The 15,593-nt window shown below is 58.3% G+C and overlaps 3 protein-coding genes across 10 annotated transcripts; 2 read left to right on the top strand and 1 right to left on the bottom strand.

Moving 5' to 3' along the window:
- The first annotated feature begins 546 nt into the window (after nucleotides 1-546).
- PGP (phosphoglycolate phosphatase) lies at nucleotides 547-3,406 on the top strand. Of its 2 annotated transcripts, XM_060031544.1 has the most exons (3): nucleotides 547-1,255; nucleotides 1,355-1,485; nucleotides 2,564-3,406. In XM_060031544.1, the coding sequence occupies exons 1-3, from the start codon at nucleotides 616-618 to the stop codon at nucleotides 2,576-2,578; spliced, it is 786 nt and encodes a 261-aa protein (XP_059887527.1). In that variant the 5' UTR covers nucleotides 547-615; the 3' UTR covers nucleotides 2,579-3,406. The 2 variants fall into 2 exon arrangements, with proteins under 2 accessions (XP_059887527.1, XP_059887526.1); XM_060031543.1 differs by having other exon boundaries at nucleotides 553-1,255; nucleotides 1,355-3,406.
- A 1,052-nt stretch (nucleotides 3,407-4,458) lies between these two features.
- Nucleotides 4,459-6,041, top strand: BRICD5 (BRICHOS domain containing 5). Of its 3 annotated transcripts, XM_060031535.2 has the most exons (6): nucleotides 4,459-4,509; nucleotides 4,653-4,802; nucleotides 5,012-5,167; nucleotides 5,244-5,345; nucleotides 5,560-5,713; nucleotides 5,818-6,041. In XM_060031535.2, the coding sequence occupies exons 1-6, from the start codon at nucleotides 4,459-4,461 to the stop codon at nucleotides 5,910-5,912; spliced, it is 708 nt and encodes a 235-aa protein (XP_059887518.1). In that variant the 3' UTR covers nucleotides 5,913-6,041. The 3 variants fall into 3 exon arrangements, with proteins under 3 accessions (XP_059887518.1, XP_059887517.1, XP_059887516.1); XM_060031534.2 differs by having other exon boundaries at nucleotides 5,560-5,979; XM_060031533.1 differs by lacking the exon at nucleotides 5,818-6,041 and having other exon boundaries at nucleotides 5,244-5,718.
- Nucleotides 5,895-9,932, bottom strand: MLST8 (MTOR associated protein, LST8 homolog). 5 transcript variants are annotated; one of them, XM_060031531.2, is made up of 9 exons: nucleotides 9,900-9,932; nucleotides 9,175-9,248; nucleotides 8,998-9,049; nucleotides 8,751-8,913; nucleotides 8,229-8,304; nucleotides 7,994-8,146; nucleotides 6,946-7,070; nucleotides 6,614-6,777; nucleotides 5,895-6,520 (listed from the first exon to the last, which is right to left on the bottom strand). In XM_060031531.2, the coding sequence occupies exons 3-9, from the start codon at nucleotides 9,011-9,013 to the stop codon at nucleotides 6,402-6,404; spliced, it is 816 nt and encodes a 271-aa protein (XP_059887514.1). In that variant the 5' UTR covers nucleotides 9,014-9,049; nucleotides 9,175-9,248; nucleotides 9,900-9,932; the 3' UTR covers nucleotides 5,895-6,401. The 5 variants fall into 5 exon arrangements, with proteins under 5 accessions (XP_059887514.1, XP_059887512.1, XP_059887511.1 ...); XM_060031529.2 differs by having other exon boundaries at nucleotides 9,175-9,347; nucleotides 9,900-9,928; XM_060031528.2 differs by lacking the exon at nucleotides 9,900-9,932 and having other exon boundaries at nucleotides 9,175-9,741.
- Between the last annotated feature and the right edge of the window lie 5,661 nt (nucleotides 9,933-15,593).

Here is a 15,593-nt window from a genome sequence, read left to right as displayed (position 1 = left end):
CGCAGACACTGTCCGGACTGTGTCCACGGCGGAGGGCACAGCCCAGCCCCGCCCTGGCAAAGGTGCGGACGTGACTCCGGCCTAAAAGGGGACCGCGGCCCCGCCTTCTGCCGCGGTGCTACGGTGAGCCCCGCCGGCAAGATCGGAGACAAGCCAGCCAATCAGCAGCCGGCTCGGCCGGTTTGGGGGGGGGTCACTGGATTAAGGGCCTCCGTCACCTAAGCTGACCAAGAGCCTCCAATGGGCGAGCTGCCCCGCGGCAGCCAATGAACGGCAGGCTTACGTCCTGCGCCGACTCTCCAGCTCCTCCGCTGAATTTCCGCAGTGAGCGTCCCACGCAGAATGCCGGTTGGCTCCCTGCCAGCCAGTCACCGGGGCGCCTAGGGCCTGGCAGCCAATGGCTGCCTGCCTGCCCGCGCCGGACCGTGAAGGTTGGCGCTGCGCTCCTGCAGCCCGCGGGAGGCGGGGGCGGATTGGCGCAGGCGGTGTCCAATGGGCGGCAAGTGCGAGGCGCGTGGCCAATGAGTGAGCCGGGGGCGGGGCGGGGGCGGTGGCGGGCGGCTGCGAGGAAGAGCTGGCGGTCGGTGGCGGCGGCGGCGGCGGCGGCGGCGGGCCATGGCGGAGGTGGAGGCCGGCGGCGACGAGGGCCGCTGCGTGCGGCTGAATGCCAAGCGGGCCCAGGAGCTGCTGGCCGACGTGGACACGGTGCTGTTCGACTGCGACGGCGTGCTGTGGCGCGGTGAGACGGCGGTCTCCGGCGCGCCCGAGACCCTGACGGCGCTGCGGGCCCGCGGCAAGCGCCTCGGCTTCATCACCAACAACAGCAGCAAGACCCGCGAGGCCTACGCCGAGAAGCTGCGGCGCCTGGGCTTCGGCGGCCCGACGGGGCCCGGCGCCGGCAGCGAGGTCTTCGGCACGGCCTACTGTACCGCGCTCTACCTGCGCCAGCGCCTGACCGGTCTACCGACCCCCAAGGCCTACGTGCTGGGCAGCGTGGCCCTGGCCACCGAGCTGGAGGCCGTGGGCGTCTCCTGCGTGGGCGTGGGGCCCGAGCCGCTGCAGGGCGACGGCCCCAGCGCCTGGCTGGATGAGCCCCTGGAGCCTGATGTGCGCGCCGTCGTGGTGGGCTTCGACCCACACTTCAGCTACATGAAGCTCACGAAGGCTGTGCGCTACCTGCAGCAGCCCGGCTGCCTGCTCGTGGGCACCAACATGGACAACCGGCTCCCACTCGAGAACGGCCGCTTCATCGCGGGTCCGTGCGCCCCGGGGGAGGGAGGCTGGAGGGCGAGCGACGGGTCCCTCCCGGCCTCTGACCCCCGGCACTCTCCTCCTTTCCTTCTCCGCCCCGCAGGTACCGGCTGTCTGGTCCGAGCCGTGGAGATGGCCGCGCAGCGCCAAGCCGACGTCATAGGGAAGCCCAGCCGCTTCATCTTCGACTGCGTGTCCCAGGAATATGGCATCAACCCGGAGCGCACCATCATGGTGGGTGATCGCCTGGACACAGACATCCTCCTGGGCGTCACTTGTGGTCTGAAGACCATCCTGACCCTCACTGGGGTCTCCACTCTGCGGGATGTGAAGAGTAATCAGGAAAGTGACTGCCTGTCTAAGAAGAAAATGGTCCCTGACTTCTATGTTGACAGCATAGCCGACCTTTTGCCTGCCCTTCAAGGTTAAAGATTTAGTGTCTTTAATCTCCAAAATAAAAAAAAATTGAAAATCACCCAAATTAATAGGTGGGGCTTAAGCATCACTCAGCTAGGTGGCTTCAAGTTTGCTTACTTGGAGTTAAGCAAAGGTACTAGTTGTTAACCTTGTAAGTAAATGTTTGGGGGGTTGGATTTTTACAAATGCTTATATTTTAAGATGCACTTTTAAGCTTGGAGGGCATTGTGGGGGTCCTGGGCCTTAGGTGCCAATTGGTCTTGCAGTTGGGTTCAGCATATGTCTAGGATTCAGGTAACCTTGGGGCCTGCTAATGGGACTGAGGTGGGTCTAGGGGTGTCATGTATTTTATTGAAAATTTCAGGGATCTTGGGGAGGAGGGGCTGATTATTTTGACTGTTGTGAGAAACCCAGGGCCCCGTCTGTGTGGTCATCAGCAGAGGAGCCTACTGCTGCCTCAGCCCCTCACCTGCAGGTTGGGAGTGGAGGAAAGGGCTGGTCTCAGGTGATGTCTCCCTGTCCATGGGGTGTGGGTGCTGCCCTCACCACCACCCCACACTTCCTTAAAAACCACTCTGATGTCACAATTGAGTGTATGTTCCGTTTTAGATACCCAGGGCTGCAACTCCTCATGCACGATTGTGCAGTTCTGTAAACTCAGCCTGGCTAAACCTCATCTTTTCCAAATGTGCATATAAACCCAGGTGACTTGGACTGAGCATATTGTTTGCTGAGCGCCAGGAGGGTATGAATGCCTTCGTTGAACTCTGGGCTGCCGTGCAGGGAGCTCAGAGCAGCATTGGTACCAAAAGTTTTTTTAACTTTTGAACAACTTTGTCAGGTGGTGGAATTGAACCGTAAGCGTGTCGATTAATAGCTGTGCTCTGTCTTGTAGGGAAAATCCCACTGAAGAAGTCTCCGTGCCCCGCAGCCAGCAGTATGGCCAAAGGCATGTGCTGGCTAAGGAATGCTTGTCACCCAAGGCTCCCTCTGGGTAGAGGAGGAAAGAGGTGTCCCTCAAAACAAGAAGTCGTTTTACAGAGCATCCAGTCTTTTCCTGTCTTGGTTGGGATGGGTGTCATATGTCAATGGTCCATGAGGCCACCTATTTTGACCCTGGAGTCCCTTGTCAGTTGCCATCTGGAGGACTGGAAGGGTCCACTGGCTAGCCAAGGGTTTTTGGCAGGGGGCCGTGCTTTTTCTGCCTGTTCCCTAAGTTGCTGACCGTTGAGAATAGGCCTGATAAGCAGACTCTCTGGCCGCACTTGTAGGGTAGGGCCTGGGAAGCTGTTCCTTTTGGCCGACTCCTTCCTGGCGCCTCGCCCTGCACCCAGTGGCATCTGCCCAGATCTTGTGACTTTTCTCCTAGCCCCAGGGTCACAGTGCTCCTTCATTAACTCTCGTAAGAGTGCTCAGAGCAATAAAGGGTGTCCTGAGCCTCCAGCTCCCCCCAGGCCTGGGTGTCTGGGGTTCGGACTCTGCCGTGGGCAACACGAGGGCAGCGGGCGCCTGTGAGGTTGGTGGTGCTGACGTTGGCTCTGCGAGGTCGGCTCAAGGTGGGTCAGGATATTGAGCAGGCCTGTCAGGGCGTTGTCACCCACACCAGGAACACGCGGCAGGTGCAGCAGCCAGCAACACCTCCCTTTTCTGCTGGGCGGCGGCCCGGGAGCCCTGTGCATCATGTCTACACCCCATTGCACTGTGTGAACCCAAAGGTATATTAAACTCTCAAACCCCAGCTGACTCTGGTGTTCCTCGCTCTCGCCTAGACAGCAGCCATCACACAGGGTGCAGCTGTCTCACCACAGCTGGGCAGTGGAAAGGGCAGCAGGGCCAGGTACATTCAGTACAAGGCCATTCTGGGATTCCAATTCCAGAGTTGGGACGCTGACCACAGCAACTCCACCCCATTTCAGGCCCACTGCAGGGAGTCAGGTTCTGAAGAATCAGGAAAAACAAGGGACAAAGAAAGTATGAAAGGGCCATGGGGTGAAGCCGGTTAAGGAATGCACTTCCTGAAAGCTGCCAGTGCTGAGGGCCAGTAACTGTTGGGATCCACAGCATCAAGCAGCTAGAAATGCGCGGCACCAGTCAGAGAAAGCCACGCTGGGCAGGGCAGGGGTCAGTGGACATGAGGCTGACCTAACCATCCTGGGGCGTGCAGGAGATTTCAGGAAGCTGTCCTCACCGCAGTGGAGCCTCCTGGAAGCCATCCTGGTCTCAGGCAGGCACCTACCTGGGGGGGTGCCCTGTGTTGGTGGGGGCTGGGAAGCAGCTGGGAGCAGCTGGGGTGCATGGGGAGGAAAGGGAAGTGGCACAGAGTCCCATGCCTGTCATTCATGAAACAGGCACTTGTTAATGGTCTGCTGCGTGCCAGGCCCTGTACCCAGTCCTGGGAGTGTAGAGGTAACCCGAGAGACTAGAAACAGGCTTCTTTAGGAAAAATTAAATCTGCCCCCAACTAGACTCCCTATATAAAGTCAGCCAGGCCTCAGCTGCTCTCTGTGCCAGCCGCTGGGTCCTGACTTCCACAGTGGCCACGCTCTCATGACCTCCCGTGACCATGTGTGCTCTGGTCTGCACAGGCCAGGTGTTGGGAGAGCCAGGCACAGTGACGAGCAGCCTCCCCAGGTGACCTGTCTCTGACCCGGATATCAGGTAGCTGGGCTGGGGAGGAGGCAGGGGGGTCAGGAGGGGAAGGGGCCAGGTCGATTGTTTGACTCATCGGAGGTGTCCTGAGGTTTCCCGGGCTGCAGCAGACAATCAGCACATTGTCACCAGGGCTGCATCATGGAGCAGGGGAGCTGCCGGGCCGAGAGACCCGGGTCTGGACCTGTCGGGGTGAGTGCCTCCCACCACTCGGTGCCCTCTCCTTGGACAAAGACCCAGGGCCTGTCCTGCAGGGGCAGGAGAAGCGTCCACCTCCCATACCTCCTCAGCCCCTTCCTTCCCTGAGCCAGCCTGTTGCCTGGTCTCTACTCCAGGCCCCACTGACTGCAATGTGCCTCCACGTGAAGACCAAGCCCTGCCACGGGGGCTGGAGAGCTCCTGGCCTCCTACTGCTGCTGCTGGCACTGGCCACCGCTGGGGCTGTGGCTGGAGGGCTTCTTGGCTTCGCTCACAGCCCTCTCAAGGTGAGGCCCCCTCAGGACCCGGGCAGGGCACAGACAGTGGGGAGGAGGAAGAGAGACCAGCATAGCCCACACTTCCAGTGGAGCCAGGGCTCGGAGCAGACAGCAGGAGGACCAGAGGGGTGGCGGGGTTAGAAGCCTCGCAGCAGGGCTGGGGGAGTGTTGGGGTCTGCTCCAGCCTGGCCAGCTGAGCTCCTGCTTCCCACTCTTAGCCACTGCTGCAGACGCTCCGTCTGACCCTCCCGAGCCCCAGGGTACCCTGGTCCAACCAAACCGAACAGGTGGACGTGGCCCAGAACGTGGCAACCATCAGGGTGACTCCAGCTCAGAGCAACGGCAGCTGGGCAGTGCTGTTCGACGGGCAGAGCGTGAGTGGCCTGGGGAGGGGGGTGGGGGCGGGGGTGGATGTTCAGGTGGCCCTGCCTCACCTGCCTGCCTTCCCAGGGTTGTGTCTGTTACCGCCCCTCAGAGCACCGGGCCTGCTTCCTCCGCCTGATGGAACCCCGAGACCGCGAGACCCTGCAGCTGCTGGTGAACACCTCTTGGGTAAGGAGCCTCCAGCCAGGGGCCAGACAAAGGGTCCTGTGTGTGGTCTGGGCCCGGGGCAGGATGGGGCTCCAGTTTCAGGGGAACAGAAGCTCTATCTTCCTTTGGTTGAGGCTGCTGACAAGAGCCAGGGCAGGGCTGGCACAATGCCAGCATGTCCAGGGACATGTGGGCCCAACCCAGCCAGGGGCAGTGCGAGTGTCCTTCTCTGCAGCCCCAAGGGACTCGCAGCCCCAGCCAGGACACCCACTATGCCCAGGAGCTGCTGGCAGTGCTTGGGAGCCGTGAGGTGGACCCTGCCCAGGTGGGGGCTTCTGTGCGGAACCTTTGTGCAAAGACCCCCATTTACTGGGCCCGACGAGCAGAGAGTGAGTTGGGGCAGGCTGTGCGGAGGGGCCTGGGCTCCCGCAGGACAGTCGGTGGCGGGGTGGGGAAGGAGTCCTTTAGGGATCATGGAGGCCCCTCCCCCCAGGGCCCCAGAGGCAGCGGCTGATCTACCTATGCATCGACATCTGCTTCCCAAGCAACATCTGCATGTCCGTCTGCTTTTATTACCTCCCGGACTAAGCCCTTGCAGCGCAGCCCCTCAGGCCAGCCAGCTGGCTGGCACGATCACCAGTCCATGGAGGGTAGCCGCTGGCGGGGCTAATAAACAACTCCACCTGGCCATGACGGTGTCCTCTGTGGCCTCGGGACACGAAACAGTGGCAGGGAGGGGAAGGAGGAGGCACTGGCTTGGGGATGGGCACCAGCCTCGGATCCCCCTCAGCGGCTCTAGGCCCTGTGGGTCCAGAATTTCTGAAGGGAATGCAAGCTGCCTAGGGTGGGCCTCCTGAGCCTCCTCACATCCATGTAAGCAGCCGGGGCTGAGAGAGTCCCAGGATGGACCAGCCTGGCCAGTCTAGTCTGGCCAGGGACCAGGGTAGGTCAGTCAGGTCCAGCGAGCCTAGGATGGTAGAGACCAGCCATGGGGTGTCACTCTGATCTGGGCAGCTGGACAGACACATCCAGCTGGTGCCGCCTGGACAGCTGCCTGCAATCCTGAGGGGACACAGGTTAGCCCAGCACACTGTCGTTGAAGGCCAAGCAGACAACAGCTTTCTGGTGGCCGCCGTACTCTCTCTTGATCTCTCCCGTCTCCACGCACCAGAGCCGGGCCAGGTTGTCAGAGGAAGCTGCAGGGAGGGAGAGCGTGGGTGGCGGCTCAGAGTGCAGCCCCAGGCCGGGCCAACGGGCGCGGGGAGGCACGGCAGGCAGGCGGGGCTCACCGGTGACTATGTACTGGGAGTCCCCCGAGAAGGCGCAGCCCCACATCCAGCCTCGGGATGACTCTCCAGGGTTGCTGCTCTTGATGCTCAGCTCCGTCATCAGGGAGAAGTTGGACGTCCTCCAAATCTTGCATGTCTGGTCGGCTGAGCAGGTGGCGAGGAGCCTGGGGGTGGGTGTGAGCGTGGCAGGGGTGTCATCAACGGCCACTCCCATCCTGTACCCCCTTGCCGTCCTCCAAGCAGGCCCAACGCATTAGGCCCTCAGCCCCAGGCACACTGCTTCCTCCCCGCAGCCATGCAAGGGCTCCCGGCCCCCCAGGCCCTGCACACACGTGGAGTCTGGGCTGAAGCGGCACTGCAGGGCGTAGCGGGTGTGTGCTGGGATCTTGGTCTTGGGGATGAGCTGTGTCACCTCGTCACCAATGCCCCCAGTCAGGTTCCAGACATAGCAGTTCCCCTGTGGTGTAGGAGGGAAGTCACGGGAGGCCCGGAGCCTCCAGTCTGACAGGTGGGGAAGGATGCCCTGGCAGCAAGACCTAGATCCAGGGGCTGCCATCCAACATTGTGGCTGTGCACAAGGATCTGGGGGCCAGGGGACATGTGACAGGCACATCTGGCCCTGCCTGCAAGGAGCACCTGGGTGACCTGGCCCCAACCAAGGGCCATCCATACCTGATGAGCTGAGGGCAGGAGGCCATGCCTGGCCTTCCTGAAGGATGCCGCTGGCCAACAAGAATGTGAAGAACAAGATGAGAGGAGAGCACCCAGATAGAGGGAACAGCAGGGCAAAGGCTTGGAAGTGGGCGGTCTGGGGATGTCGGGAACAACTGATTTGCTGAGACTGAATGGACGTTAAAGGAAGAAAATGAGGCTGGATAGGAGTCCAGGGGTCAAATCACAGTGTCCTGAGGCCCTGGTAAGGAGCCTAGGGCATCTTGCAGTTCACCCAGGGAAGGATGCAGTCAGGCTGGTACTGCTGAAGGATGCTCTGGCAGTCGAGGGAAAATGGGTTAGGGGCAGGGGGAGGTCACAGAGGAAGGAAGGAGGTCAGAGAGGCTGCAATCACTGTCGGGAGAGACGAGGGAAACTTGGATCAGGAGGAGACAGGGAGGAGAAAGAAACGGACAACTGGAAAGACTCTGGAGATGGAGGTGACTGGACTGCTGGGTGGGCTATGGCAGGTAGTGAGAGGTAGCATCAGGAGTGACACCCAGGTTTCTGGCTTTGGTGGCTGGGTCAGAGCTGAAGCCCAGGACGGGGAAGCAGGACTGTGGGGGGAGGGGAGGGGCCAGAGGGACATCTGGGGAATAAGCCCACCTTCAGGGAATAAGGGAGGTAAGGGGCTGGGAGCTGAGCTGCACACCCGTCCCTGGGACTCACAGTGCTATTGACCGCGGCCATGTAGCTAGCATCCGGGTCGATGTGGGCCGATGTGATAGAGACCTCAGGCTCCGGGATCAGCTGCTCGTTGTGGTCAGTTTTCAAGTCCCAGATGTGGATGGCGCCACTCTGGTCACCCACAATGAGTTCTGCCTGAGGTGCAGGGGATGTGAGGTGGGGCAGGACCCCTGCCCTCCAAAGCCCCAGGGTGCCCAGCCCTGTGCTTCCCCCTCACCTGGTTGGGGTGCAGGCACACACAGTTAATGGGCGCATTCACCTGGAAGATCCGCTGACACTGCAGGTTCCGGGACCTTCGAGGTGGGGGACACACTCTGTCTATAGTGGATGCTATTGGTACTCCACCGAAAGGCCCTTTCCCTGGCTACTTATCTTGTCTCTCTACGATGGGAGCTATCCCATAGGAAATACTTGGGCGGTTTGGCCCTCCCCAGGGGCAGCTTGAAGCCAATAACTGACTCAGAGGGGCATAAAGGGTGGCCCCTTGCCTCAAGGCGGGGCTCATTGTTTGATGCAGTTCATTCCAGAGCTGCCTATTGGATCAGGCTGAGGCTCTGCTTGTCTCTGTGGGTCTTCATCCCTGCCCTATCTTTCCTCACTTGGCCCTCAGTAAGTCACCTGCACAGAAAACCCCGTCTCAGCCTCTGCTTGGAGGGGACCTGACCTAAGACAGTCTCCCAGCCTGGCCCTCACCCCCACACACCCAGGCAGCAGACCCCTCCTGCCCAGTACCCCACACCTGAGGTCCCAGATCCGGGCAGTGCAGTCCTCCCCACCAGTGTACATCCAGCGGCCGTCCTCGTGGAAGCCCACAGACGCGATGTTCTTGTTGACCCCATCATAGCTGATGATGGGGTTGGGGTTATTGGAGTTGAGATCATACATGCGAATGTGCTGGTAACCTAGGGGCACAGGCCAAACTGAAGTGTGGCTGCGCCTAGATGGACCTGTGAGAAATCAGGGGTTGGGGTCGAGAGTACAGGTACCTGCAGCAGCAATCATGCTGCGGTCAGGTGTGATCTCCAGCGCGTTCACCTGCTAGGTCTGTTAAGGAAGATGACAAACAGAGCCCATCCTTCCCACCGGAGGCCTTTGCCCAGACTGTTATCCCTACCAGGCATCCTGCCCAGCACCACCTGCCCCAATTCCACAGTGGAGGATACGGAGTCCTGGTGCTGCACCGTTCGCGTACAGATCCCGCTGTGGGCCTGCCAGAACCGCACCGTGTGGTCATAGCCTGCAGTGGCCAAGATGACGGGGTCACTGCCCACCGTACCTGGAGACGTGTTCATGGTGTGGCTGCTTGAAAGACTCGGATCTACACAGGGCCCTAGTTCTGACCGGCAGGAGTCAAGAGATCAGAGCATCCGGAGAAGAGAGAGGAGTGCAGTGTTTAGGGAATACTCTCTATGTCCTAAACAGATTACAACAGATTACTCGGTGCTAAAAAATAAAATCATCCCCATTTTAGATGTGGGGAAACTGAGGCTCAGAGAGGTTCAGGGATACGCGTGACACCCGGCGAAGGACAGCGCCGAGCTCCAAGGCGCATGCTCCGTTCCCCGTCCCAAGAACCCTGCCGGAATGCCACCCTACCCGCGGCCGGCAGGGGACAGTCACGTCCGGGGCGCCACTCCGCCGCAGGGCCGGGCCGCGCATGCGCAGCGAAGCGGGCAGGCCGGAGGGAAAAGCCTGAATGCTACGGCTGCGCATGCGTAGCAGGCCGGTGGCTGGACCTGATGGGCGGGGGCGCTTTCTGGCTGGACCCTCGAGCTTCCCGGTGCTCCGTCGACCACCCTGACTCCGTCCCGCTGAGCCAGCTTCCCCCGGGCGCGCTCTCCCGGCCACTGAAAGCCGCTTTCCAGCCCTCGCCCCGCGGCCTCCGTACCTTACTTGCTGCTCTGCGTTCCGCCGCGGTCCAGGACGCCTAGCGGAGCCGGAGCAAGTCGATAGAGGCCGAGGCTGAGCGTAGAGTTATCGATGGGCCATTAGGGCGACACCAAGGGGCGTAAGGGGAGCAGGCACGGGGACGAGACTAGAGTTCTGGGGCAGGGCCTCCTCAATACGGGCCTCTGCGGTATCGGGCGGCGCCGGTGGACGAAGCAGCGACCCCAGCCTTCTCCCCACTCGGGCACCTCACCCTTCTGAGACCCATTCTCCAGGCCGGGTTGCACCATCGACTCCCTCCCATCCATCCCCTGATTCCCACGCGGGGCTAGGATTCCTAGGTAAATTACAGGACATCCAGTTGCATTTGAATTCAGATAAACAACATGTTTTGTTTTGCTAAGTATAAGTATATCCCAAATGTTTCATGGGATATACTTATACTAAAAAGTTCTTCGTCGCCTAGGTGAAATTCAAGTGTAGCTAGTTGTCCTGTGGTTTTATTTGCTAGATCAGGCAACCCTACTCTGGTCCCTTTCAGGACTGTCCAGCCAGGGTCTGACCCTCGGGTCCCCTCACTAATCCCAGTGACCCCTCAAAAACTGGGGTCCCTCTTGCTGCTTTTTCCATCCAGCCTTCCCACACTCTACACACGTGGCCTCATCCTCGAAAGAGTCCTTGAGACAGGCTCTCCCATGGTTTCTTCCCACCATGCTTAAAAATGCAGCTCCACCCCCCCTTCCTTCCTCAGGCCCCTTGATCAAGGCCATGTCCCCTGCCTATCCACCCAGGCCCTGGGTCCCGGGAACCTTCTTTCCTGTACCTTCCCCACCTCCCCTCTTTCCTTCCCCTCAGCATTTCAACACCATAAAACAACTCAAAACTCTTTCCAGCCTGCTCTCTTTCAAAGATCTGTTCTCACTTCTCACTCACTGCTTGACCCTGTCATGTCTTTTACTCCCAGCTCTCCAGTGAAAATTTCACGAGGTCCCTGGCCATCTCACATTGCCAGACCCAGTGGATACTTTTCCTTCTGCATCTCGCCACATCTGTCTGCACAGTGGCTGACAGCACTGCTCCTAGAAAACTCCCGTGACCGCCACCCAGCTTCTTGCCCTGCACTCAGTCTCTTACTCTGCCTTCCCCTAAAGGCTGGTGGCCTCCAGAGTTCCTGTCTCCACACTATCCCTGGGGGCTCTTGCCCACTCTTCAGGGCTTTCAGTACCATCCCTGGTCCGGGGCCTTTCCACCCTGTCTCCAGCTCACATCCGGCTCCCTGTTTGACATTTTCCATTGAAGGCCCCATGGACACCACTTTCCACGGCCAAGACAGTTCATGATCAACCTGCCCCCAAAGGCTTCCCCTTCTGTGGGCAGTGCCCACCCATGTATGACAGTGAGGCAAGATGGGCCACCACTCCCTCTCCTGGAACAGCCTCCCCACACCCACTCCTGCCCCCTCCAGGCTGTCCTTCACATTACAGAGTGGTCTTCTAAAAACCTAAGTATGACCCCTGTTAGAAGCCTGCAGGGGTCCCCCGTTACCCTCCAGACTCCTGGGCCCAGCCCCTGCCAACCCTGCGGCTTCTCCTTCTCTCCACTACACAAGCCATGAGTGAACAACAGTCTCAGAATTCACTACACCCTCTCTTTGAATGTTTGCCCACACCTAGAATGCTTCACCTCTACCTCTTCAACTGCTGAACTGTTTTTTTCAGGACTTTTCATAGCATTTTGAGAGCTTATTCTGTGTGGGGGGCTATACTGGGTGTTTTGTTTTAATTGAGGTGAAATTCACATTACATGAAAGTAACCATTTTTAACTGAACAATTCAGTGGCACTTAGTACCTTCACAGTTGTGCAAACACCACTTCTATCTAGTTTCAGAACATTTCCATCATCCCCAAAGAACCCCATCTCCCCCACCGCCAGTTAAGCACTCACTCGCCATCCCCCCACCCCACCTCCCCTCAGCCCCTGGCAACCAGTAATCTGCTTTCTGTCTCTATGGATTTACCTCTTCTGGACATTTCATATAAATGAAATCCTACAACAGACCTTTTGTGTCTGGCTTTTTTCACTGGGCATAACATTTTCAAGGTTCATCCAGGTTGTAGCCTGTGTCAGTACTTCATTCCTTTTATGGCTGAATAATATTCCATTGTGTGGATGGACCCCATTTTATTTATCCATTCATCTGTTCATTGATGGAAACTTGAGTTGTTTCCACTTCTTAGCTATTACAAATGAAATTTTCTGTACAAGTATCTCTTTGAGTACACGTTTTAATTTTTCTTGGGTATATACTAGGAGTGGAATTGCTGCATCGTGTGGTAATTCCATGTTTAACTTTTCGAGGAACTGCCAAACTATGCTGAGCGTTTTACCCACATTCTGCATTGGGTCCTCACAATAACCCTGCCAAGGAGGAACCACCCCCTATTTTGGAGGCGAGAAAACTGAGGCTCAGAGAAGTAGAGTCATGTATCCAAGGGCACGTGGCTAGAACATGGCAGAACCCATCCTGCTGGGCTCATCCCTCCCCTGATCTCCCCCCTTCTGGCTGAGGTGACTACTTCCCAGGCAACCTCCGCACCTCATACATCCTCTTCATCTTCCTCTCTACGTAGAGGAGCTCCCCAGGGCAGCTCCACCAGGTTCAGAGGCAGCTCTGGGGAGTGGCAGATGGATATGTGGGCTTGGAAGCCTGGGAGAGGAAGAGCCCTGTGAACCCTAGCACCTGAACGATGTCCGGAGCAGGATAAACCCTGAGAGCCTGAGAGCGGGAGAGAGAGGTGAGAGCAAAGGAGGTCTGGAAGACTCAGCCAGATGTTTGTGGGGTATCTGTGGCCCAGGGGGGCAAGTCCTGAGCTGTCTGCCTTTTTGTGGGGACTCTGGGTGGAGGGCTGCACATGTCCCATGCCTATGGGTAACTGAGAGACCAGGCCAGGCTCCATGCCCAGCCTGAGCAGCCCCAGCATCTCTGCTGGGCAGGAAGGGGAGATAGGACCCATGGTTGTTGATCCCTTCTTATGTACCAAGCATCAGCTGAGCACTTTACAGAGGTGGCATCTTTGAGAAGATGGAAACCTTGGCAGCTATCATGCTTCATGCTCCCAGCAGCCCGTGAGGAGGGTACATTCGTCATCCCCAGTTTATACTTAAGGGGCTGGGCATCAGGGCTCTGGGGGCTGGGAGGGGTACCAGGGAGTCCCTGAGCGGGCGCACAGCTGGTGGACAGGAGCAGGGGTTGCGCTGCTGCCAGGGGAAGGGGGAGGTTGCCGTGCAGCTGGGAAGGGGGCCAGCCCAGGCTGCAGTGAAGCAGCAGCCAGCTCTACTCCAGGCTGAGCCTCAGCAATTCTGCTGGCTCAGCGGCCCCTCCTCCTGGGATCGTCCTCGGAGGTCTGACTTCCTGGAGGGCTGCCCAAGTCCCACGCCTCTGCATCCTCATACCCCCAGCCAGAGTAGATGGCCTGCTGTGCTGCCCCCGTCCCCAGGCTGGGGGGACCCCAGGAAGATTCACATCTCTGTTTCCAGATGGACCCTCCCATCAGCCTTGGACTGCAGGCAGAGCTGCTGACCCATTTTCCAGATGAGGCAGCTGAGCTTAGGGAGCTTGTCCCAGGTTCACTGGGCTGGTGGGTAGCGGATCTAGAATTCCTGACTCCTCCTAGGGCGTTAGCCTCACTTACCAGGATGAATCTAGTAGACTCTGTACAGCTTTCTTCCCAGGTCTGTCCTCCAGAAGGTGGACCACACGGCAAGTTGCCCAAGCCTAGGTCTGAGGAGTGACTAAGGGCTACCTGTTTGTTGGGTAGAGTTGGAGCTGGAGCTGGAAGTGGGCAGAGAACGGAGGTGAGGCAGCTGGAGGCAGGGGCCAATTCATTTCCCAGAGCTATGCAATAATTCGCAACTAGAACTTGGCCTTTCAGTTCATGATGAAGGTGTATTTGTCAAGGTAGGATGACAGAATATATTTTATTTAATACATTATTAGCATGATTTATAACATTTGAATACTTAGACATTTGGTGTGTGGGCCTCTGTTTGTACTCTTGCCCCAGCCCTGAAAATGTTAGGCTCAGGCCAGAGTGGTTTGCCTTAGCTAGCCAAAACATGAAAATAATGGTAAGGATAATAACTATCTTTTTTTTTTCTTTTGTAGTGTTTCCTGTGTGCTAGGCACACTGCTTGGCTCTGCATACACGAAGATGAATAAAATGCAACTGCTACCCAGATGGCCCAGGTAGGAAGGCCCAAGAATATCACAATATCCACAGAAGCTATTTGCTGAGAACTTACTAATTTCTGTGAGGTGCTTTATGAATAGCATCACAGTTAATCCTCAAATAATCTACTGAGAGGTATCATTCCCCCATTTTATGGAGGGGGAACTGAGACTCAGAAAGACAAAGTGACTGGAAAAACAAACCTGGTAAGAGGCAGATCTGGGACAAATGAAGAGGCCGATGTGGGTTCAAATCTCAGACTCATGACCTGGAGACTCTGGGACCTCAGGTGAGTCACTTGGCTTTTCTGAGCCTCACTTTCTTCATTTGTAAAAAGGGCACAGTAAGTCCAAGCTCATCTATGAAGTGACCAGCATGGTGCCTGACCCAGCAGGTGCCCAGGAATTGGTCACCATAAAGGGTGGGGGGAAGGGCCCTTGTGTTTAGGGACCCCTGTGGGAGCCCAGCACAGTGGGAGGCATAGGCTTGCTCCCTAAATTTCACAGAAGAGTCCACGGAGGGGACTGACCAGCTGTCCAGATCAGGGACTCCCAGTGCCTGCTGCTTGCCCTCCTCCACACTCTGGCCACCTTCTTCCTGGACCAGCTTGATGGCCTGGGCCATAGGGAGATGGGGGGGTGTCCAGCCATCATATGTGTGAACCTTCCCAAGGTTCTAACAACTTTGCCTGGTTGGGGTGATGATATGCCCCTCCCTGCAAATGAGGAAACTGAACCTGGGCCAGGACACAGACCCCAACCAGTCTGTCTCTAGAATGCTGCAGCCATGGCAAGGTGAAGACCGGAGGCTAAGACCCAGGAGGTCAGAAGGGAGAGACCTCTGGATGTGTGGGGGGTGGGTGGGGGGAGGGTGAGTGTCAAGCAGAACAGTTCCCTGTGGGGCTGCCAGAATCTGTGCCTGGAGGCTGGGGGTAAGCAGGCTTCTGTGGGGTTCATACTGCTGCTGGGCAGGGCTGTAACCCCATTGGTGCTGCGAATGGGGGGACTGAAACCCCCTGGGTGGTAGACCTGAAGAGTTACACCCCAGTTGGTGCTGGGGATGGGGGAGCCGAGCCCCTCTTAGTGGTAAGTGTGAGGGGCTGAACCCCAGTTGGTGCTGGGCAGGTGCACTGAGGTTGGGGTTCGACTGAGGAGGGGGCGGTGGGGGGTCGCCTAGCATTGTTTGTGGAGAGAGCCAGAGGTTGCAGGGCATGAAGGTGCAGTTGCGGGAGGGGGAGGGCGGGTTCCCTGACACCGAATTCATTATTGGGAGATTCCTCTTCACAGTCCTTCGACACCTCCCACGGGAACCACGGGCCAGAAATGTCTGACAGCCCCCGGCGGGCCGGCTTCTGTGCCGCCGATGCCCGGGTATCTCCATGCCCAGGTCCCCGCCCGCCCACTGCCTGAGTCCCTCCCCCCGTGGGTCCCGCAGCCTCTGGAAGCCTCTCTCAGGCTCTGCCTGG

The sequence above is a fragment of the Delphinus delphis genome, chromosome 15 (genome assembly GCF_949987515.2).
Source record: "Delphinus delphis chromosome 15, mDelDel1.2, whole genome shotgun sequence".
NCBI lineage: Eukaryota > Metazoa > Chordata > Mammalia > Artiodactyla > Delphinidae > Delphinus > Delphinus delphis.
Note: the sequence above shows the minus strand (reverse complement) of the source record. Positions and strands in the feature narration are given on the sequence as shown.

Bases quoted from the DNA above. Each gene is read 5' to 3' on its own strand.
- PGP (XM_060031543.1), top strand. From the start codon at position 616: ATGGCGGAGGTGGAGGCCGGCGGCGACGAGGGCCGCTGCGTGCGGCTG. The intron at 1,256-1,354 runs GTCCGTGCGCCC...TCCGCCCCGCAG, and splicing joins GAACGGCCGCTTCATCGCGG to GTACCGGCTGTCTGGTCCGA.
- MLST8 (XM_060031529.2), bottom strand. From the start codon at position 9,303: ATGAACACGTCTCCAGGTACGGTGGGCAGTGACCCCGTCATCTTGGCC. The intron at 9,050-9,174 runs GTATCCTCCACT...TAACAGACCTAG, and splicing joins CGGTGCAGCACCAGGACTCC to CAGGTGAACGCGCTGGAGAT. The intron at 8,305-8,750 runs GTGTGGGGTACT...CCCACCTCGAAG, and splicing joins GCCCGGATCTGGGACCTCAG to GTCCCGGAACCTGCAGTGTC.
- BRICD5 (XM_060031533.1), top strand. From the start codon at position 4,459: ATGGAGCAGGGGAGCTGCCGGGCCGAGAGACCCGGGTCTGGACCTGTC. The intron at 4,803-5,011 runs GTGAGGCCCCCT...TCCCACTCTTAG, and splicing joins TCGCTCACAGCCCTCTCAAG to CCACTGCTGCAGACGCTCCG. The intron at 5,168-5,243 runs GTGAGTGGCCTG...CTGCCTTCCCAG, and splicing joins TGCTGTTCGACGGGCAGAGC to GGTTGTGTCTGTTACCGCCC.